This window comes from Bombina bombina, chromosome 2 (assembly GCF_027579735.1).
Source record: "Bombina bombina isolate aBomBom1 chromosome 2, aBomBom1.pri, whole genome shotgun sequence".
Taxonomy (NCBI): Eukaryota; Metazoa; Chordata; class Amphibia; order Anura; family Bombinatoridae; genus Bombina; species Bombina bombina.
This window is the reverse complement of record NC_069500.1, coordinates 778,028,702-778,053,505: the sequence shown is the minus strand read 5'-3', so window position 1 is coordinate 778,053,505 and position 24,804 is coordinate 778,028,702. Positions and strand designations below refer to the sequence as shown.

Below are 24,804 nucleotides of genomic sequence, written 5' to 3'. Positions count from 1 at the left end.
TATTAAGGTATCAATAACCGACTCCGAGAAGCCACGCTTTGATAGAATCTGTCATGAACCAAGCCTCCAGACGAAAAAGAAAAAGAAAAGGTCTGGGAGGCATTCTGCTAAGAGGGGCTGTGTGGGGATTTGAACCTGTGACTCTGTGGTTGCTATTTCTGTTTGCTTACATGTTGAGCCACAGCCAGTTCTAGCAATAGCATGGATCTTAAAAGATCTGATAAATAACTATTTGCCTTACTTGTTATTACACCTGTGCAACACACAGGTGTTCTCAATTCTGGAATTAATCAGAACCAACCCTGTGCAAAACCTCCCTATTTAAGGATGGCTTTTAGTCTGCATTTTTGTCTTCACATTGGATCTGTTTTGTCAAGTCAGAACCTGTTTCCTGTACTTCTTTGGAGAAAGATTTCCTTTGCACCTGTTTACAAGGTATTACCAGGAGAAAGCCTTTACCTTTAAACCTGTTACCAATCTTCAAGTTTGTTTCCTGCTTTATGCAATTCCTGCACTTGGCCATTGCCAGGAGAAAGATTTCCTTTGCACCTGTTTACAAGGTATTACCAGGGCAAAGCCTTTACCTTTAAACCTGTTACCAGTTTGCAAGTTTGTTTCCTGCCTTCAGCAATTACAAGGAGAGAGACTTTACCTTTAAACCTGTTACCAGTTTGCAAGTTGTTTCCTGCATTGTGCAATTCCTGCACTCAGCAATTACAAGGAGAGACTTTACCTTTAAACCTGTTACCAGTTTGCAAGTTGTTTCCTGCATTGTGCAATTCCTGCACTCAGCAATTACAAGGAGAGAGACTTTACCTTTAAACCTGTTACCAGTTTGCAAGTTGTTTCCTGCATTGTGCAATTCCTGCACTCAGCAATTACAAGGAGAGAGACTTTACCTTTAAACCTGTTACCAGTTTGCAAGTTTGTATCCTGCCTTGTGCAAATCCTGTACTCAGCAATTAGTAGGAGAAAGACTTTCCTTTTTGAATCTGCATCTCTGCTTACTTTGTTTGTTTATTTTCACTCCTGCTGTATGTGGTCTTAACATACCTGAGTAGCATATTTAAATATTCTGCAAGTATTTGCTTAAACAAAGTATTCTGTTGTTTAAATAAATTTGTTTTCATTTTCAATCAGTATGGCTTCTACTAATCTTCCTTTAAAGCAACTGTTCCAGACAATGAGGCTCTCACATGATATCCTGAGACAGAACATGACAGAATCAAGCGTTCAATCTCCATGCAGTCAGCCTCAGAGAAATTAGATTTGGATGGTTGAAAGGACCCTGAATTAGAAGGTCCTGCCTCAGAGGCAGAGACCATGGTGGACAGGACGACATGTCCACTAGGTCTGCATACCAGGTCCTGCGTGGCCATGCAGGCGCTATCAGAATCACCGATGCTCTCTCCTGTTTGATCTTGGCAATCAGTCGAGGAAGCATCGGAAATGGTGGAAACACATAAGCCATGTTGAAGACCCAAGGGGCTGTCAGAGCATCTATCAGCACCGCTCCCGGGTCCCTGGACCTGGATCCGTAACAAGGAAGCTTGGCGTTCTGGCGAGACGCCATGAGATCCAGATCTGGTTTGCCCCAACGATGAATCAGTTGGGCGAAGACCTCCGGATGAAGTTCCCACTCCCCCGGATGAAAAGTCTGGCGACTTAGAAAATCCGCCTCCCAGTTCTCCACGCCTGGGATGTAGATCGCTGACAGGTGGCAAGAGTGAGACTCTGCCCAGCGAATTATCTTTGAGACTTCCAACATCGCTAGGGAACTCCTGTTTCCCCCTTGATGGTTGATGTAAGCCACAGTCGTGATGTTGTCCGACTGAAATCTGATGAACCTCAGAGTTGCTAACTGAGGCCAAGCTAGAAGAGCATTGAATATTGCTCTTAACTCCAGAATATTGATTGGGAGGAGTTTCTCCTCCTGAGCCCATGATCCCTGAGCCTTCAGGGAATTCCAGAATGGGCCCCAACCTAGAAGGCTGGCGTCTGTTGTTACAATCGTCCAATCTGGCCTGCGAAAGGTCATCCCCTTGGACAGGTGGGGCCGAGAAAGCCACCATAGAAGAGAATCTCTGGTCTCTTGATCCAGATTTAGTAGAGGGGACAAATCTGAGTAATCCCCATTCCACTGACTTAGCATGCACAATTGCAGCGGTCTGAGATGCAGGCGCGCAAATGGTACTTAGTCCTTTGCTGCTACCATTAAGCCAATTACTTCCATGCACTGAGCTACTGACGGGTGTGGAATGAAATGAAGGGCACGGCAAGCATTTAGAAGTTTTGATAACCTGGCCTCCGTCAGGTAAATTTTCATCTCTACAGAATCTATAAGAGTCCCTAGGAAGGGAACCCTTGTGAGAGGTAATACCGTTCACCTTCCACCCATGCGACCTCAGAAATGCCAGAACTATCTCTGTATGAGACTTGGCAGTTTGAAAACTTGACGCTTGTATCAGAATGTCGTCTAGGTACGGAGCCACCGCTATGCCTCGCGGTCTTAGTACCGCCAGAAGTGAGCCCAGAACCTTTGTAAAGATTCTTGGAGCCGTAGCTAACCCGAAGGGAAGAGCTACAAACTGGTAATGCCTGTCTAGGAAGGCAAATCTTAGGTACCGATAATGATCCTTGTGAATCGGTATGTGAAGGTAGGCATCCTTTAAGTCCACTGTGGTCATGTACTGACCCTCTTGGATCATGGGTAGGATGGTTCGAATAGTTTCCATTTTGAATGATGGAACTCTTAGGAACTTGTTTAGGATTTTTAAGTCCAAGATTGGTCTGAAGGTTCCCTCTTTCTTGGCAACCACAAACAGATTTGAATAGAATCCTTGCCCGTGTTCCGTCCGCGGAACTGGGTGGATCACCCCCATTAGTAAGAGGTCTTGTACACAGCGTAGAAACGCCTCTTTCTTTATTTGGTTTGCTGATAACCTTGAAAGATAAAATCTCCCTTGTGGAGGAGAAGCTTTGAAGTCCAGAAGATATCCCTGAGATATGATCTCCAATGCCCAGGGATCCTGGACATCTCTTGCCCAAGCCTGGGCGAAGAGAGAAAGTCTGCCCCCCACTAGATCCGTTTCCGGATAGGGGGCCCTCTCTTCATGCTGTCTTAGGGGCAGCAGCAGGTTTTCTGACCTGCTTGCCCTTGTTCCAGGACTGGTTAGTTTTCCAGCCCTGTCTGTAACGAGCAACAGCTCCTTCCTGTTTTGGAGCGGAGGAAGTTGATGCTGCTCCTGCCTTGAGGTTACGAAAGGCACGAAAATTAGACTGTTTGGCCTTTGATTTGGCCCGGTCCTGAGGCAGAGCATGGCCCTTACCTCTCGTAATGTCAGCGAAAATTTCTTTCAAGCCGGGCCCGAATAAGGTCTGCCCTTTGAAAGGAATATTAAGCAATTTAGATTTAGAAGTCATGTCAGCTGACCAGGATTTAAGCCATAGCGCTCTGCGCGCTTGGATGGCGAATCCGGAGTTCTTAGCCGTAAGTTTGGTTAAATGTACGACGGCATCAGAAACAAATGCGTTAGCTAGCTTAAGTGCTTTAAGCTTGTTCATAATTTCATCCAATGGAGCTGTGCGAATGGCCTCTTCCAGAGACTCAAACCAGAATACCGCCGCAGCAGTGACAGGCGCAATGCATGCAAGGGGCTGTAAGATAAAACCTTGTTGAACAAACATTTTCTTAAGGTAACCTTCTAATTTTTTATCCATTGGATCTGAAAAGGCACAGCTATCATCCTCCACCGGGATAGTGGTACGCTTAGCTAAAGTAGAAACTGCTCCCTCCACCTTAGGGACCGTCTGCCATAAGTCTCGTGTGGTGGCGTCTATAGGAAACATTTTCCTAAATATGGGAGGAGGGGAAAAAGGCACACCGGGTCTATCCCACTCCTTGCTAATAATCTCTGTAAGCCTTTTAGGTATAGGAAACACGTCAGTACACACCGGTACCGCATAGTATCTATCCAACCTACATAATTTTTCTGGAATTGCAACCGTGTTACAATCATTTAGAGCCGCTAATACCTCCCCTAGCAATATGCGGAGGTTCTCAAGCTTAAATTTAAAATTAGAAATCTCTGAATCCAGTCTCCCTGGATCAGATCCGTCACCCATAGAATGAAGCTCTCCGTCTTCATGTTCTGCAAATTGTGACGCAGTATCGGACATGGCTCTCACCTCATCAGCGCGCTCTGTCCTTAACCCAGAGCTATCACGCTTGCCTCTTAATTCTGGCAATTTAGATAATACTTCTGTCATAACAGTAGCCATGTCTTGCAAAGTGATTTGTAAGGGCCTCCCTGATGTACTTGGCGCCACAAAATCATGCACCTCCTGAGCGGGAGGCGAGGGTACTGACACGTGAGGAGAGTTAATCGGCATAACTTCCCCCTTGTTGTCTGGTGATAATTTCTTTACATGTAAAGACTGACTTTTATTTAAAGTTATATCAATGCATTTAGTACACACATTTCTATGGGGCTCCACATTGGCCTTCATACATAGTGAACAAACAGATTCATCTGTGTCAGACATGGTTAAACAGACTAGCAATGAGACTAGCAAGCTTGGAAAATACTTTTCAAATAAATTTACAAGCAATATAAAAAACACTACTGTGCCTTTAAGAAGCACAAAAAGCTGTCACAGTTGAAATAACAATGAACCAAATTAGTTATAGCAACCAAATTTTCACAGTAAATGTATTAAGTTAGCAAAGGATTGCACCCAGTAGCAAATGGATGATTAACCCCTTAATACCCAAAAACGGATAACAATTTAATAATTAACGTTTTTATCACAGTCAAACACACTGTCACAGGTCTGCTGTGACTGATTACCTCCCTCAAAATGAATTTTGAAGACCCCTGAGCTCTCTAGAGACGTCCTGGATCATGGAGGATGAAGTAGGAAGATTGTGACTGAAATTTTACTGCGCAAAAAAGCGCTAAAATAGGCCCCTCCCACTCATATTACAACAGTGGGGAAGCTCAGTTAACTGTTTCTATGCAGAAACAAAAGTTAGCCATGTGGTAAAAATCATGCCTCAATAAGTTTTATCACCAAGTACCTCACAAAAAACGATTAACATGCCAGTAAACGTTTTGAACATACATTTTAAAAGTTATGAAGTGTTATTAATAAGCCTGCTACCAGTCGCTGTTACTGCAGTTAAGGCTCATACATTACTTCAGTATTAACAGTATTTTCTGAGTCAAATTCCATTCCCTAGAAAAATACTTCAGTGTACACACACTCATCAGCCTAATACCAGTCGCTACCACTGCATTTAAGGCTGAACTTACATTACATTGGTATCAGCAGTATTTTCTCAGTCAATTCCATTGCTTAGAAAAATAATTTACTGCACATACCTCGTTTGCAGGGGGGCCCTGCATGCTATTCCCCTTTTCTGAAGTTACCTCACTCCTCAGAATGTGCGAGAACAGCCAGTGGATCTTAGTTACGTCTGCTAAGATCATAGAAAACGCAGGCAGATTCTTCTTCTAATGCTGCCTGAGAAACAAACAGCACACTCCGGTGCCATTTAAAATAACAAACTTTTGATTGAAGAAATAAACTAAGTTTAAAAACACCACAGACCTCTCACAACGACCTATCTTTAGTTAGGTTGCAAGAGAATGACTGGATATGACATGTGAGGGGAGGAGCTATATAGCAGCTCTGCTTGGGTGATCCTCTTGCAACTTCCTGTTGGGGAAGAGATATAATCCCATAAGTAATGGATGACCCGTGGACTGACTACACTTAACAAGAGAAATTAGGTTTCTCACTGAAATTATTTACACATAACTACTGCAGTCATAAGGCTAATGGTTGTAAAAGCTTCTCTGTGATCCCCTTTGTTCAGAAATAGCAGACATGCATGGCTTTGCTATTTCTTTTTGGCAATTAGAATGCCACTAAATGCACAGCTGCGCACCTTACTTGAAATTCCTGGTAGTAAAGGGATTAATCAGTTGCAAAGTTAATTTTTGATGCAGATTAGAGAATACCCTCCCACATGACAACTCCCCCACTTTGATCCCTATTCTGATCCCCCCAAAAAGCTCTCTTCCCTCCCTCATTGGTCACCACCATCTTAGGTACTGACAGAGTCTGCCAGTATGCAGTTTACAGCTTTTTTTTTTTAAATGAGTGTTTTTCTGCAGTGTAGTGATCCCTCCTCAATGCTCCAACCTCCCTGATCCCCCCCAAATGCTCTTTAACCCTACCCCCCCCCCTTACTATTGGTGAACATCTTAGGTACTGGCAGTTACATAGAAAAACTAGTATGTGTTTCATTCTTGTCTTACTGTCAAAATAACTGGTATCATCTTCTGCTTCCAGCTGAGGAACAAACTCTGCCTTCTGCCTGAGGAGTCCGTTCCAGTCTAGCGAGAAGAAGAACAGGTGCTGCTTCACCTCATGAGCGCCTCCTGTACAGAAAAACACAAGTGGGTGAGAAGAGGCAGACTGGGTAATGCTGCAGTGTTCTCCACAGCTGGGTAGCACTATAAAGTCGCTGGGTGAGAGCAGTGTAATACTTTCCCATATTATAACATTCTCTCGTATTAATAAATGTTACTTAACCTATCCAAAGCACAAAATAATTGTTGCATAAATGATCATTAAAGGGTCAGGCTAGTCAAAATAAAACGTTCATGATTAAGATAGAGAACACAATTTTAAACAACTTTCCAATTAACATTCATTATCTAAATGTGCACAGTCTTTTTATATGCACACTTTTTGAGGCACCAGCTCTTACTGAGCATGTGAAAGATTTACAGCATATACATATATGCATTTTGTGATTGACTGATGGCTGTCGCATGATGCATTAGAAAGAAAATGTAACAGACATTTGTCAGAATTTTATTTACTGATCATTTGAAATCCATTGACTTTGTATTATGCATTTATTGATTATACTATTCTACTGTGTTTAATAGTCCTTTAAATCAAGTTATGTTCACACAAAAAACATACGGTTATCTTAGCTTAATACTAGCTTACATTATAGCCAGGTGGTCCGTAAAATCAACCGGGTAGTGGACCCATTAAATAGTTCCCAGGGAGAACAATAAGTATATTTGTATGCAAAAAATTATCTATTTATGCACCGGTGACAAAGTGGATAATCTAGTTTAAAGATTAAGAAGGTTTGTAGAAACATATACATTAATGATGGACAACTCCAGGAACACATATAGTTCTTAAATATTTGTTAACATTAAAAGAGACAGTGTATTGTAAAATGTGTTTCACTTCAATATGTTCCCAATGACTAGTTACACCAGCTGCAGAGTATAAAATTTTTGGCAAAAATACATCTTTAGTTTTTTTCATATATAAAAATAGTTGCTCTCTGAAACCATTCAAATCAGATAAGCTTGCAGGGACAGTACATCTCCTTATCTTATCACTCTATATGCACACAAAGACTTCCTTACCGTATTCTCTGCCGGTATACACATAACAAAATGCTTAGAGAGAACAATTCAAAAAATACATTTTAATAGTCTCTCCCACCTCCCTCTAAGTGGAATGTATTCTGCTGGCTCTTGTTTACATAGCTTTTCTATATCCATTACTGCAATGTTGAATTTTTCAGTATAGGTGTTTCATAAGGCAAAAACAGCTATTTCAAATGACAAAAAGGTGAGGGAGCGAATTGTAAACTATTTTATACGCTCCAGAAGGCAAAGTGGATCATTAGGAGCACATTTAAGGATCAGTCTACACAAAAATTGTTATTGTTTAATAAGATCGATAACACCTTTACTACCCATTCCCCAGCTTTGTACAGCTAACATTGTTATATTAATATACTTTATAACCTTTAAACCTCTAAATTTCTGCCCGTTTCTAAGCCACTAAAGACAGCCTCATATCACATGCTTTTTATTAACTTTTCACAACAGGGGAGAGCTAGTTCATGTGAGTCATATAGATAACATTGTGCTCACGCCCAGGAAGTTATTTTAGAGTTAGCACAACACAGTACTAAATGCAAGTCAATAGATACTAAATAAATAGTCATGTGATTTGGGGGGGGGGGGGGGGTCAGAAGATGCTTAGATACAAGGTATCACAGAGGTAAAAAGTATATTAATATAACAATGTTGGCTGTGCAAAACTAAGGAATGTGTAATAAAGGGATTATCTATATTTAAAAAAAATAACAATTCTATAATAGACTGTCCCTTTAAAGGGAAGAACATTTTACAGTACATTGTTCCTTTAAATGTTATCATCCAGGTAGAAAAAAAAAACAGAATCTGTATTTATAATTTGCACAGCATTCATTTCCTTACAGACCATAATACTCTGCTTATATACTTACCTCTTTACAGCCTAATGCAAATTACAATATAGTGCTTTGATGTGTTTGTACTGTACATTTGATTTATCTACTCATTCTGACACCTATATCAAATTACAATAATGTAAAATGAACTGAAAACTGCTGGATATCAGAATGGTTATAAATCCTTTTGTTAGATTTTTCTTATTATTTTGCTAGTATGTTTATTCTATTTAATGTTTACTTATTGTTTTGTTGCAATCAAATATCATGACCTCAGTTATCAGTTCATTATTTGTTGTTTTTTTTAACTCAATTGTATATCCTGCAATCATAATAATAATAATAATAATAATAAATAAATAATAAATCCTGCAAACAATAGGTTGCCTCAACTTTGCACTCAAATCCGTTTCTGTCATTCATATGAAAAAGGAACATTTAAAATGTACCAATTTTTTTATTCAGTAAAAAGATATTTAAATTGAAATGAAACCTAATACTACAGTATTAGCCGTGTAATGCATGTAATGCTCACTTGCCATTAAGAATAAATACCAGAGTTCTATTGGTGAAGATGACACTGCTCTAAAAGCCTGACCAGAAAATGTTGGTTTCCTTAGGGTAAGACCATGTATTTTTCAAAAAAACTTTTACATTTTTTAAATGTTAAAAACGTTAGTCTACAACATCCCTTGATATTATTTAGCCACAAACACAGGTTTCACACTAACCTGTTCCAAGACGCTCCAGGGGGTTCTGTCTGAGCAGTCGGGTGATAAGATCCTGAGTATCAGAAGAAAGCGCTTCCTCTCCTCCTGGCCAGATAATATCATCTGAAAATACAATACATGATTAACACTTTCTTGATAAACATTTAACGCAGTCTAAAATGTACAGATATAGAAAGATAAAACAAGGGGGAAGAATGAGACTAAAATTAGAGACATTGGGAAAAAAACAATTTATGCTTACCTGATAAATTCCTTTCTCCTGTAGTGTAGTCAGTCCACGGGTCATCATTACTTCTGGGATATTAACTCCTCCCCAACAGGAAGTGCAAGAGGATCACCCAAGCAGAGCTGCTATATAGCTCCTCCCCTCTACGTCACACCCAGTCATTCGACCGAGAACCAAACGAGAAAGGAGAAACTATAGGGTGCAGTGGTGACTGGAGTATAATTTAAAAATTTAGACCTGCCATAAAAAACAGGGCGGGCCGTGGACTGACTACACTACAGGAGAAAGGAATTTATCAGGTAAGCATAAATTATGTTTTCTCCTGTTAAGTGTAGTCAGTCCACGGGTCATCATTACTTCTGGGATACCAATACCAAAGCTAAAGTACACGGATGACGGGAGGGACAGGCAGGATCTTTATACGGAAGGGACCACTGCCTGAAGAACCTTTCTCCCAAAAACAGCCTCCGAAGAAGCAAAAGTGTCAAATTTGTAAAATTTGGAAAAAGTATGAAGAGAAGACCAAGTTGCAGCCTTGCAAATCTGTTCAACAGATGCCTCATTCTTAAAGGCCCAAGTGGAAGCCACAGCTCTAGTAGAATGAGCTGTAATTCTTTCAGGAGGCTGCTGTCCAGCAGTCTCATAGGCTAAACGTATTATGCTACGAAGCCAAAAAGAGAGAGAGGTAGCAGAAGCTTTTTGACCTCTCCTCTGTCCAGAATAAACGACAAACAGGGAAGAAGTTTGGCGAAAATTTTTAGTTGCCTGTAAATAAAATTTCAGGGCACGAACTACATCCAGATTGTGTAGAAGTCGTTCCTTCTTTGAAGAAGGGTTAGGACACAGTGATGGGACAACAATCTCCTGATTGATATTCCTATTAGTGACTACCTTAGGTAAGAACCCAGGTTTAGTACGCAGAACTACCTTGTCTGAATGAAAAATCAGATAAGGAGAATCACAATGTAAGGCCGATAACTCAGAGACTCTTCGAGCCGAGGAAATAGCCATTAAAAACAGAACTTTCCAAGATAACAATTTAATATCAATGGAATGAAGGGGTTCAAACGGAACACCCTGTAAAACGTTAAGAACTAAATTTAAGCTCCATGGTGGAGCAACAGTTTTAAACACAGGCTTAATCCTGGCCAAAGCCTGGCAAAAAGCCTGAACGTCTGGAACTTCTGACAGACGTTTGTGTAAAAGAATGGACAGAGCTGAGATCTGTCCCTTTAAGGAACTAGCAGATAAACTCTTTTCTAAACCCTATTGTAGAAAAGACAATATCCTAGGAATCCTAACCTTACTCCATGAGTAACTCTTGGATTCGCACCAATGTAAGTATTTACGCCATATTTTATGGTAAATCTTTCTGGTAACAGGTTTCCTAGCCTGTATTAAGGTATCAATTACTGACTCCGAAAATCCACGCTTTGATAAAATCAAGCGTTCAATTTCCAAGCAGTCAGCTTCAGAGAAATTAGATTTTGATGTTTGAAAGGACCCTGAATTAGAAGGTCCTGTCTCAGAGGCAGAGACCAAGGTGGACAGGATGACATGTCCACTAGATCTGCATACCAGGTCCTGCGTGGCCACGCAGGCGCTATTAGAATCACCGATGCTCTCTCCTGTTTGATCCTGGCAATCAATCGAGGAAGCATCGGGAAGGGTGGAAACACATAGGCCATCCCGAAGGTCCAAGGTGCTGTCAAAGCATCTACCAGGACCGCTCCCGGGTCCCTGGACCTGGACCCGTAACAAGGAAGCTTGGCGTTCTGGCGAGACGCCATGAGATCTATCTCTGGTTTGCCCCAAAGTCGAAGTACCCCCGGATGAAAAGTCTGACGACTTAGGAAATCCGCCTCCCAGTTCTCCACTCCAGGAATGTGGATCGCTGACAGGTGGCAAGAGTGAGACTCTGCCCAGCGAATTATCTTTGATACTTCCATCATCGCTAGGGAGCTTCTTGTCCCTCCTTGATGGTTGATGTAAGCTACAGTCGTGATGTTGTCCGACTGAAACCTGATGAACCCCCGAGTTGTTAACTGAGGCCAAGCCAGAAGGGCATTGAGAACTGCTCTCAATTCCAGAATGTTTATTGGAAGGAGACTCTCCTCCTGAGTCCATGATCCCTGAGCCTTCAGGGAATTCCAGACAGCGCCCCAACCTAGTAGGCTGGCGTCTGTTGTTACAATTGTCCAATCTGGTCTGCTGAATGGCATCCCCCTGGACAGATGTGGCCGAGAAAGCCACCATAGAAGAGAATTTCTGGTCTCTTGATCCAGATTCAGAGTAGGGGACAAATCTGAGTAATCCCCATTCCACTGACTTAGCATGCACAATTGCAGCGGTCTGAGATGTAGGCGTGCAAAGGGTACTATGTCCATTGCCGCTACCATTAAGCCGATTACCTCCATGCATTGAGCCACTGACGGGTGTTGAATGGAATGAAGGACACGGCAAGCATTTTGAAGCTTTGTTAACCTGCCTTCTGTCAGGTAGATCTTCATTTCTACAGAATCTATAAGAGTCCCCAAGAAGGGAACTCTTGTGAGTGGAAAGAGAGAACTTTTCTCTTGGTTCACCTTCCACCCATGCGACCTTAGAAATGCCAGTACTAACTCTGTATGAGACTTGGCAGTTTGAAAGCTTGACGCTTGTATCAGAATGTCGTCTAGGTACGGAGCCACCGAAATTCCTCGCGGTCTTAGTACCGCCAGAAGAGCGCCCAGAACCTTTGTGAAGATTCTTGGAGCCGTAGCCAATCCGAATGGAAGAGCTACAAACTGGTAATGCCTGTCTAGGAAGGCAAACCTTAGATACCGGTAATGATCTTTGTGAATCGGTATGTGAAGGTAAGCGTCCTTTAAATCCACTGAGGTCATGTACTGACCCTTTTGGATCATAGGTAAGATTGTCCGAATAGTTTCCATTTTGAACGATGGAACTCTTAGGAATTTGTTTAAGATCTTTAAATCCAAGATTGGTCTGAAGGTTCCTTCTTTCTTGGGAACCACAAACAGATTTGAGTAAAACCCCTGTCCGTGCTCCGACCGCGGAACCGGGTGGATCACTCCCATTAGCAAAAGATCTTGTACACAGCGTAGAAACGCCTCTTTCTTTATTTGGTTTGTTGACAACCTTGAAAGATGAAATCTCCCTTTTGGGGGAGAGATTTTGAAGTCCAGAAGATATCCCTGAGATATGATCTCTAACGCCCAGGGATCCTGGAAATCTCTTGCCCAAGCCTGGGCGAAGAGAGAAAGTCTGCCCCCCCACTAGATCCGTTCCCGGATCGGGGGCCCTCAATTCATGCTGTCTTAGGGGCAGCAGCAGGTTTTCTGGCCTGCTTGCCCTTGTTACAGGACTGGTTAGGTTTCCAGCCTTGTCTGTAGCGAGCAACAGCTCCTTCCTGTTTTGGTGCAGAGGAAGTTGATGCTGCTCCTGCCTTGAAGTTACGAAAGGCACGAAAATTAGACTGTCTAGCCCTAGGTTTGGCTCTGTCTTGAGGCAGGGCATGGCCTTTACCTCCTGTAATGTCAGCGATAATTTCTTTCAAACCGGGCCCGAATAAGGTCTGCCCTTTGAAAGGTATGTTAAGTAATTTAGATTTAGAAGTAACATCAGCTGACCAGGATTTTAGCCACAGTGCTCTACGTGCCTGAATGGCGAATCCGGAATTCTTAGCCGTAAGTTTAGTTAAATGTACTACGGCATCTGAAATAAATGAATTAGCTAGCTTAAGGGTTTTAAGCTTATTTGAAATCTCATCTATAGTTATTGAGTCAAGAGTCTCTTCCAGAGACTCGGACCAAAATGCGGCCGCAGCCGTGACAGACGCAATACATGCAAGGGGTTGCAATATAAAACCTTGTTGAACAAACATTTTCTTAAGGTAACCCTTTAATTTTTTATCCATTGGATCTGAAAAGGCACAGCTATCCTCCACCGGGATAGTGGTACGCTTAGCCAGAGTAGAAACCGCTCCCTCCACCTTAGGGACCATCTGCCATAAATCCCGTGTGGTGGCGTCTATTGGAAACATTTTTTCTAAATACAGGAGGGGGGGAAAAGGGTACACCGGGCCTATCCCACTCCTTAGTAATTATCTCTGTAAGCCTCTTAGGTATAGGAAATACGTCAGTACTCGCTGGTACTGCATAGTATCTATCCAGCCTACATAATTTCTCTGGGATTGCAACGGTGTTACAATCATTCAGAGCCGCTAATAACTCCCCTAGCAGTACACGGAGGTTTTCTAGTTTAAACTTAAAATTTGAAATGTCTGAATCCACTCTATTTGGATCAGATCCGTCACCTGCAGATTGAAGCTCTCCGTCCTCATGTTCTGCAAATTGTGACGCAGTATCTGACATGGCCCTAATATTATCAGCGCACTCTGTTCTCACCCCAGAGTGATCTCGCTTACCTCTAAGTTCTGGTAATTTAGACAAAACTTCAGTCATAACATTAGCCATGTCCTGTAGTGTGATTTGTAATGGCCGCCCTGAAGTACTCGGCGTTACAATATCACGCACCTCCCGAGCGGGAGATGCAGGTACTGACACGTGAGGCAAGTTAGTCGGCATAACTTCCCCCTCGTTGTTTGGTGAATGATGTTCAATTTGTACAGATTGACTTTTATTTAAAGTAGCATCAATGCAATTAGTACATAAATTTCTATTGGGCTCCACCTTGGCTTTTGCACATATAGCACAGAGATATTCCTCTGAGTCAGACATGTTTAACAAACTAGCAATTAAACTAGCAAGCTTGGAAATACTTTTCAACTCAATTTACAAGTAATATGAAAAACGCACTGTGCCTTTAAGAAGCACAGAAAAAAACTATGACAGTTGAATAACAATGAACCGAGAAATTATAAAAACCAAATTTTTCTCGGTAAAGGCATAAATTTAGCAAAGGATTGCCCCCATTAGCAATGGATAACTAACCCTTAATAGCAGAAAAAAATGTACAAAATAAACGTTTTTTTATCACAGTCAAAGCACAATCTCACAGGTCTGCTGTGAGTGATTACCTCCCTCAAAATAATTTTTGAAGACCCTTGAGCTCTGTAGAGACGATCCGGATCATGCAGGGAGAGAAACAGACTTGTGACTGAATTTCAGATGCGTAGCAAAAGCGCCAAAATAGGCCCCTCCCCCTTACACACAGCAGTGAGGGAAGTTCAGTAAACTGTCTTAAATTAAAATAAACGACAGCCAAGTGGAAAAACAGTGCCCAAAACAATTTTTTCACCCAGTACCTCAGATAATTAAACGATTTAACATTCCAGCAAAACGTTTAAAATCAAATAACATGAAATGTCATTAAACAGCCTGTTGCTAGACGTTCCCACTGCAAGTTAGGCTAAAAGTTATATGCATATAGTATTATCCCAGTGAAGTGCCATTCCCCAGAATACTGAAGTGTAAACATATATACATAACAGCCTGATACCAGTTGCTACTACTGCATGTAAGGCTGAACTTACATTATATCGGTATTGGCAGTATTTTCTCAGTCAATTCCATTCCTCAGAAAATAATATACTGCAACATACCTCTTTGCAGGTGAACCTGCCCGCTGTCCCCTGATCTGAAGTTTACCTCACTCCTCAGAATGGCCGAGAACAGCAAAATGAATCTTAGCTACGCCGGCTAAAATCATCCAAAAACTCAGGTAGATTCTTCTTCAAATTCTACCTGAGAAGGAACAACACACTCCGGTGCTGTTTTAAAATAACAAACTTTTGATTGAAGATATAAAAACTAAGTATAATCACCACAGTCCTCTCACACATCCTATCTATTAGTTGGGTGCAAGAGAATGACTGGGTGTGACGTAGAGGGGAGGAGCTATATAGCAGCTCTGCTTGGGTGATCCTCTTGCACTTCCTGTTGGGGAGGAGTTAATATCCCAGAAGTAATGATGACCCGTGGACTGACTACACTTAACAGGAGAAAAGTACTTTTTCCAAGTAAAACTTTAGATCAAAACTACATTTAGTTTTTAAATATTATATTTGAAACCATAACACATTTTAATATTGACTTCCATGTCCCTTTAAAAGACCTGTATCTTTTTAAATGGCAGAAATAACATCCTGACAGTTGTTTATAGCAGTCATTTGCAGTTTAAGTAACCGTAACAGTTCAGATTTAAAGGATGTTGTTGAATAGCCAAAGAAAGGGAAAAATTAAAATCTGGCCTGTTAAGTCACCTTGATCACAGTGGTTAAATGGTTTAAATTATTAAATTTACCCTTTTTGAGATAAAATGGTGTAATTACATGACCAAACATAAAACTGTTCTAAATAGGCATCTACTTACATATCTACAAAACAAAGGAAAATCCTTGCACTCAGGAAAAAAAAACCAGGAGTACATCCAAGGATATGGATAAAAGCAAAAAATACTTTATTCCTTCATATAATAACAGGTGCAATAGCAACTAATCAAACACGTTCGTCATCAGTGACGTAACTTCCTCAATGATTCAGAGTCATTGAGGAAGTTACATCCCTGATGACGAAATGCATTTGACTAGTTGCTATTTGCCAGCATATGTAGTTCGAAAGATAATTATTGCCTTACCGCTCTCAGTGACACCCACTGTCTTCCTATTTGGTGCGTTCCTCAATCTTGTTCCGTAGGTATGTGATCCTTCTCACCTCTCGCCCCAGTATGTAGGAGAACTGGTTCTTGGCAGCTTGTACCGTTGTGGGCTATTACCATATTTCCGGTGACCTCAGCTGCTCCCACTCGTCGCTCCTGTTAGTTGGCGTCTGAAGTCATCCGAACATGTGACTACCTCTCAGCCAATGAGGTGCGTAGTGGCTCCTGTTGCCCCTATTGTTCTGCTGGCAGTGTATGAAATCTGTTGGGGGTGTGTCACCGGTCTTGGCTGTCAGCTGCAGGACAGACCCGGAACCTGGAAGTTGTACTTTCCCAGAAACGGACGGCACTCTTCTATGCCGTAACATGCACACAAAAAAAAAAAAAACAGGAATACCGGTGGGTAAAAGTGAACAAAACTTCTCTTTATTCTTCCAAGGGTTAAAACATGGCACACATGTAAAAAGCAAGGCACAGACTAGTCGGACGCCTTTTGGACCCAAATGGCCTTATTCATCTATGAATAAGGCCATTTGGGGTCGAAACATGTCAGACTAGTCTGTGCCATGCTTTTAACATGTGTGCCATGTTTTAAACCTTGGAAGAATAAAGGAGAAGTTTCATTCACTTTTACCTACCGGTATTCCTGGTGTTTTTTTAGTTGCTATTTGCACCTGTTATTATATGAGGGAATAAAGTATTTTTTTGCTTGTATCCATATCCTTGGATTTACTCCTGTTTTTTCTGAATGCAGGGATTTTTCTTTGTTTTGTGGTTTATCTTGCTGGAGACGTTGGTGAGGCTTCCCTTTCCTGGCCACTGGAAGTTAGGAGCATAGTTCCTGGAGGGATGTAAAAGTGTAGCACAGAGCACCCAGCGTGAATAACGTTGAATGGAGTGTGGGGGCGGTGTTTGGATTCAGAGCGAATACCATGTTTTGTAAAATGGATTATACTGACATATCTAACTCCAAATTATGTATGAACTACAAAAACTCCTATTTACAGGAACTTTATATGGCTGTGTAATTTAAATTTTCATATAAAAAGCTTAAAAATTAGCTAAATTAGATGTCACTCGCAAAATCCATTTCTCTCCCTTGGTATTTTTCACGGTCTGTGGTTTTAAAGGGACCATAAAATCAAAATTAAACTTACATGATTCAGATAGAGCATGTAGTATTAAACAACTTTTGTACTCTTAGTATAATTTGTTGAAAAGCATACCTAGATAGATTCAGAAGCAGCAATGCATTATTGGGAACTAGCTGCTGAATGGTGGCAGCACATAAATGCATTGTCTTTGGCTTGCCTACTGTGTTCAGCTAGCTCCCAGCAGTGCATCATTACTCTTTCAATAAAGAAAGAGAATTAAGAAAATGCGATAATAGAAGCAAAGTGGAATTAAAAGTTATTTAAAAATATATGTTCCAGACTACATCTGCAGGGGAGTTCCGGAGGAGGAGCTAGTGCATGAGGCTGTGCTGCACAAGCTCTGCTCACCTCCTTCATGCAGGTTACCTTTGGCGGTAGAAACACGCGCCAGGTGCCCCAGCAGCCGTGGGGATAGTATCGCAACCAGCAGAAACATCACTGGAGGAACTCACACAGTGCTGTTGAAACCTAGCACCACAGATCACTACACGGTGTGAACCTCGCGAAGCCCATCTCGCAAAGAGGTCACACACAGAAGAGGATATTAAGAGGCAGTCCCCCCCTCCCACCGGTGCTGCGTGAGGGGGGTAGATAGCCTAAAAATAACATAGGAGACATCACCGGAATTTTTTGGCCAAGCTACCGGCTTCCTCACCGCCCTGAGATACAGAACACCTTCTTCCCAATTGGGCCCTGTGCGGTACACATACCTGTCAGGGGCTGGCGAGCGTGTGCGCAGAGAGGGCGGAGACAAGGTAACGCACGGCCGGCTGACGGAGATCTAGCTGCTTACCGCCCTGGAGCAAAGGCTGCAGCTTGAAGGAAGGCTGTAATCCCGGATCTGTGTTAAGCTGCTGTGAAGAGCTGCTCTACTTTTCTTACCTGTGCAGCCCTCACTCTTTTCCAAGGAGCCGGCCACCATACTGGGGAGAAATAAGGTACCGCTACTGACCTGGCCCTGAATAGCGGTGAAACAGGCGGGTAATTGACACTGATATCGCATTACCCTGAGAAACCACAACCACACCGCACAGAACTCGAGGAACTAAAAGATAAGTACTGCTTACTATCACTATTGCAATAGCTTCCTTAGCAAGACCCTAACGCCTACTAAACTTATATTTTGACTTTACCCTAAACAAACCTGCTAAAACTGTTCTACACTAACAGAGCTTACTCCTAATTGCTGTGCTTTATTATTTCTGCACACCGGACAGGACGTACTTATTGCTAAGAAGGGACCTGCAGATGTTGGGGGCTTAAAACTTTGTTCTTACAGCACCTGAAGCTTTGGGGAATACCTGGACATATTAACTAGAGCTAAAGGAATTGCTTGTAATCAATCTAAAGCTATTTTGAGTTGAAAGCACTAATTCTCATTGGTAATGGTTAACAATGTACTAACGCCTTTAGAGAAAGCATTTTTTTTTTTTTTTGAAATATAAGGCTGATTAACACGGTTGTAAGCTTGCTATAAATAATATGCTACAGTCTGCTCCATACTAACCTGATCTGGGTAAAGTGTGCATGCCCTATTAGGCATACTGCATTGGTAACTTGCAACTAAAAGGACAGCACACAGCTTATACCAACAGCCCTTTTTTTTTTTTTTTTTTTTTTTTTTTTTCCTCTTTTTGTTGTTTTTTTGTTTTGTTGTTCATTGCATGTTGAATAATCTTAAGACAGTTATATACTTGAAAAGTTATTACATAGTGCCATTTTTATGGGGGCATGATACAGAAGTGGAAATTGTAAGGCAACAATTTAAATAAGTTTTCTAAATAAGATGCAAAGGTATTCACCTGTAAAATTCATTACACCTTAATTAAGAGTACTTAGTCCCCACACTCCCAAGAGGTGCTACTCTTGTCGCCTCTTGTAAGTACAAGAGTAAATATAAGTAAAAAAGTATTTTTTTTTTTTTTTTTTTTTTTTTGTGTTTTTTTTTTTTTTTTTTTCCCCGGTCTCTGGGCTTGTGAACCCTGGCTTTATCACTGGTTTTTTTTTCTTTTTTGACACTGGTCACTTGAGGGGTTCTCCCCTCCCTCCTTTCCCACTTTTTTTTTTTTTTTTTTTTTTTTTTTTTTCCCTTCACAGATAATTCCCCACCTCACTATCCCACAAACACTCACTCTCACGCCCTAACCTCTGCCCTTCTTCTTCTACTCCCACCTTCTCCTCTTTCTCTCTCTTTCCCCCCCCCCCCCTTCCTTTTCTTTTTCTCTTTCTTCTTTTTTTTTCCCTCTCCCTCTTCACTGACTGCTACACAAACTACTCTCCCTTTTCAAGCACTCATCTATGGATACATTTTTAAATCCACTCACACACACAAAAAATTTCTCACCAACCATGGCTTCCAGGCCCAGAGACAAGAGGAATAAAAACTCAGCTGAAACCATAGCTGAATTACACTCAGAATTAGATCCCGTTACAAAATCGAAAGAGGCAATTAACTCACAAATAATTGTAAAAGATATTCTAGAAGCTCTGAACCCCAAATTTGAATCACTTAGAATGGAAATAAAACAAGATCTACATACACTATCTATGGAGGTCAAGCAATTTTCAATAAGAATCCAAGAAGTAGAGCAAAGGGTGTCTGACCTTGAGGATCAATCGGTCATAAATGATACCAAACTACAGGCACATTCTTCTACTCTTAAGGCTCTTCAGAATAAGATCGAGGACCTAGAAAATAGATCTCGAAGAAATAACATTAGAATAATTGGGGTCCCAGAAACTTTTCAGAGCACAGATCTAGTCCAGTTTGCAGCTGAAGTTTTACCTCAACTCTTAAAGATTCCCCAAGAAATTTTGCCCCTAGTGGTCGAGCGAGCTCACAGATTGGGGAGACTTCCCCCGTCAAGCGGCGACAGATTGAGGTCTAGACCTATAATCGTGAAATACTTGAATTTTCAGGATAAAATCAAGGTCATGCAATTCTCTCGCAGGAATGCTCCCATCCTTTTAGATGGGAACAAAATTCTAGTGTTTCAAGATTTTGCCTATGAAACCTCCCTGAAAAGAAGGGAGCTCTCCCCAATCTGTGGCCGAATGATTAGGGAGGGTCTCACTGCAACGGTTATTTACCCAGCCAGGTTGAAAGTAGAATTTCAGGGTCAGATATATCTCTTTGACACTACCTCAGAGGCAGAAAAGTTTTTTGCAGGAAAAACTGCTAAGTAACTTGAGTTATTAGTTTAACTTAAATTTGAACTGATTGATGATATTGTTAAAATATAACTATGACTTGTACTTGGTGGCTTCTACTATTCTCACTAGTACTCTTCGGGCGTCAATAGCAAATAAGCATTGTTATATGGATGACTGGCGCGGGGGGAGCGGTAGGAGAGAGGGGAGGCCTCCCCCCCCCCCTTTTTTTTTTCCCCTTTTATTTTTTTTTATTTTTTTTTTTTTTTTTATTTATTTTTTTCTCTCTCTCTCTTCTCTCTCCAACTCTCTGGAAGGGAACAGCAGGAAAAGAAGGGTTAAATTATGGCTAATATGAAAGGGTTGACTTTATCTTCTTGGAATGTTGGTGGGGTCTCAACCCCAATGAAACGAAAATTGATAATCTCTCAATTAAGGAAACTTAACTCTGATATTGCATTTATACAAGAGACACACTTAAGTGCAGAAGAATCCGAAAAGTTGAAATTCTCGTGGGTAGACAAGGTATTTTTTACACCAAGCATAGGCAGAAAGAGGGGTGTAGCCATTCTGCTAGGTAAAAAAAATAAGTATGAAATTTTGGCAGAATATAAAGATCCCGAAAGTCGAATTTTGATTCTAAAAATAAGAATGGCTGGCTCAATCTTCACCCTGTGCAATTTATACGCCCCGAATAACTTTGATAGAAGTTTCTGGGAAAATCTCCAAACTAAAATACTACAAATAGGCGAAGGTTATATAATCATAGCAGGGGATTTTAATATGACCCCTAGGGTCCAGATAGATAGACACAGGCAAAAATCCACTAAAAGCATGGCCAAAAGAGATAAGCTTGAGGGCAAAATGTTTAAAACTCTATTCAAAAACTTAGCCCTTAAAGACATTTGGAGAGTTCGTAACCCGGATCAAAGGGAGTATACGTGTAAGGCTAAGAGTGTAAGATCCTTCTCTAGAATTGATCTATTTTTAGTAAGCGAGAATTTATTAAGAATTGGGACAACATCAAAAATAATGCATATCACTGTCTCTGATCATGCTCCCATTATACTAAAAATACCATTAAATGGAAAAAAATCTACTACAAGACGATTTTTTTCCCCCAAATTTTTAACAAAAAACATAAAATTCAAGTCATGGCTGAATTCCAAAATGAATGAATTCTTCACTTTAAACGCTCATACTGTTAATGATCCAAACATATTATGGGAAGCTGGTAAGGCTGTAATGAGGGGGGAAATTATTGCTTATCTGGCAGATTATAAGCGGAAGGCGGCTCTTAGAGAGAATGAAGTCTCGAGAGCACTTACCAATAGTTATAGTAAATATATATCCCAACCAACATCAACAAATTGGAGGAGATACGCCTCTGCTAAGAGAGAGAGAGACAATTTTTTACTACACACTGTAATTCAAGAGGATTATAAAACGAGAGCTAAATTTTATAGGCATGGAAATAAGGCAGGCAAATTAATGGCGAACTTAGTTAAGAATATACAGGGAAGCTCTATTATCGACTCACTCTTAGAACAAGGATCCATATTTCAGAATTCTAGAGAAATTATTGAAGTTTTTTTCACTTATTATAGAGATCTCTATTCACATAGGGAATCAGATGAAGAAATTTCAGAGCTATTCTGGGAAGGATTGAACCATCCAGTTTTAAATGAAGAGGCAGTAGGTAAAATTAACGCCCCTATATCTGATCAAGAAATTATTTTGGCGATTAAAGAAGCCCGTCTAGATAAATCACCTGGCCCAGACTTTCTCCCTAACGAGTTTTATAAGCTCCTTGGCCCAACTATAATACCCCATTTAAGAAGAGTATTTAATCACTTTTATGTTGATAATAAACCTATACCCATGTCTTTTACAGTATCGACAACAACGTTAATCTTGAAACCGGGGAAGGATCCTCTGAATAAAGAGTCATATAGACCTATAGCACTACTCAACTCGGATTACAAGTTGCTGACATCAATCTTGGCTAAAAGACTCCAAAAAGTGATAGGGGATCTCATTAATAAAGATCAGGCAGGCTTTATATCGGGGCGCAATATAGCAGCAAAGATCAGAGAACTATGCTTAGTTCTAGATTATTTTTACAACTCCCCAGAAACCACAACCCAAAACCAATCTGACGTAGCAATAATTGCATTAGACGCAGAAAAAGCGTTCGACTCGGTTTTCCATCATCATATTATTGATTCTTTACAGCGGTTCGGTTTCAAGGATAATTTCCCTCTTTTCATTAATAACCTATGTTCTAAGTCCACAACCAAACTGGTGGTTAATAAACTGGAATCTGACTCAATTAACTTACAAAGGGGCACAAGGCAGGGGTGCCCCCTGTCACCACTTTTATTCGATTTAGCGATTGAGCCATTGGCTATTAGAATTAGACAGAGGATACAAGGGATAAGGATTGGTTCAGTCGAACCAAAAGTTGCTTTATACGCTGATGATGTTTTAATTTATATGTCCAATACAGCAGTCAACATCCCGAGATTGATCTCGATAACTAATGCATTTGGCTCCTTTTCAGGCTATAAGCTAAATGTTTCTAAGTCAGAGATACTATGGGTAAGGAAGAATGAGCTCTCAATTAACAAGACACCATTTAGAGAGGTGCTGAGCCATCTTAAATACTTAGGGATCTTTGTTTCGCCAAATCCACATGAATGGTATAATCTCAATATTTCTCCCATCCTAGCCAAAATCAAAGAATACATGTTAAGCTGGCAAAACCTTCCAATATCCTTATCAGGGCGCATTGCTCTGTTTAAAATGATTCTATTACCTAAAATTCTATACCCTCTCCAAAATATTCCAGTGATGCTAAAAGTCAGAGATTGGAAAAGTTTAAATAGGGCGCTACGATATTTTATCTGGAAGTGCAAGAGACCTCGAATTTCTCTAAATAAACTCCACCTTCCTAGGAGGTATGGCGGATTGGCTCTTCCGGATCTTAACAAGTATAACCTGGTTTTCCTCTCACGCATTGTAATAGACTGGATCCTAAATAAGGATTATTTTACTAATAATAGCCTGGAGAGGAGCATTATATTCCCCTACAATCCCTCAGCCTTAATTCACTGCCCGACACAGTTAATCCCAAAAAAAGTGAGGGGTATTCAATCAATTTATAAGGTTATACAAGCCTGGAAAAAATTAGGACGCAAACTAGACATTGATTTAACTATTCCAAAGTTTCAAGGACTATGTGGCAATCCAGAATTTCAGGAGGGCATCCAAGCACAAGTGTTCCAAATTTGGCAGAGAAAGGGTCTCTTTCTCATGACTCAATTTATCGACCAGGGTACTGCATCGATCAAAACCTTTGAAAGGTTGAAACAGGAATTTGATTTAAGCAATAAAGATTTTTTTGCTTATCTTCAAGCTAGGCATTATCTATTCTCGTTAATACAGAAGTTCGGCTGGTCATGGTCGTGGGGAGAGTTAGATAAATGGCCTATTCTGGCTAAAAATGAACTATCGTCGATATCGCGCTGGTATAACTTGTTGATAAGTAAAGATGGGGAATCCAATCTTCAACAGATAACTCAAAAATGGAATCAATTAGTACCAGGTCTAGACATTGAGATAGAACAGGTGGAGAATTCTATAGATATTGTAGCTCAGACTACACTATCCACAAACTGGAGGGAGTCACATATTAAACTACTTTATAGAACATACTATACTCCTCTCAAAGGGTTTAAGTGGCACAATTATGACTTCAATGTTTGTCCTAAATGTTCTTCTCCGGCTGTGGACATAGTCCATATGATTTGGTCATGCCCTAGGATTAGGCAGTTATGGAAAAAGGTAGAGTTTTGGCTAATTAATACACTGAAGCTTCCTACTTTCTCTCTCTCTCTGGCAGGGGTGGTATTCTTAACAGAATTCTCTTCGGAGCAAAAAAAAATTAGGAATGGGGCAATCCTGGCAACGAGGAATTTAATTTTTGGAAAATGGAGAGACTTCTCAATACCTAGCATTCAAGAAATTAAAAATTTTATGAAAAAACAATGCGTTATTGAACAAATGGATGTATCTCTAACTTCGGAAAAGGAAGTAATCTCATTTTTTAAAAAATGGGCAGCCTTCATTAAAATATTTACTCCAGAAGAAATAAATCAACTAATATACCCTTTTAGACACTCAGAAATAGTCATATTAGGACTATGGTAATAATTGGATTGTGAATAATCTTTAAGCTCCCATCTAATTGGAGGGGGTTTGTGGGAGTTGGGAGGAGAGAGAAAGAGAAGGAGAATAACTCTTTTAAAGGAAAGGAAAAAGAAAAAAAATCCCTTTTTTTTTTTTTTTTTTTTTGTTTTTTTTTTTTTTTTTTTTTTTTTTTTCTCTCTCCCCCTCTCTCTTTTCCTCTCCCCGCGCCTCTCTCTATACCTAGACTAGGTTTTTTTGATTTGAATTTTTTGCTGTTGCCTATTCTGAAGATACTAGATGTAGAACATTATTGACAAAGCATAGACAGGGAAAGGAAAAAAAGAGAAAAAGAGGCTTTGATTACTGTTTTATTTTTGACACATCTTTGATATATCTTGAGTGAAGTAT

The 24,804-nt window shown here is 40.5% G+C and overlaps 1 protein-coding gene across 1 annotated transcript in view; it reads right to left on the bottom strand.

Annotated features, from left to right (window-relative positions):
• The window catches only part of MAST3 (microtubule associated serine/threonine kinase 3), a 308,309-nt gene that overhangs the window by 76,651 nt on the left and 206,854 nt on the right, over positions 1-24,804 (bottom strand). Inside the window, exons 16-17 of the mRNA XM_053702937.1 lie at positions 9,055-9,156; positions 6,327-6,449 (exon numbers count right to left, since the gene is read on the bottom strand). Coding sequence (XP_053558912.1) covers positions 6,327-6,449; positions 9,055-9,156 — 225 coding nt within the window. The remainder of the gene's footprint in view (positions 1-6,326; positions 6,450-9,054; positions 9,157-24,804) is intronic.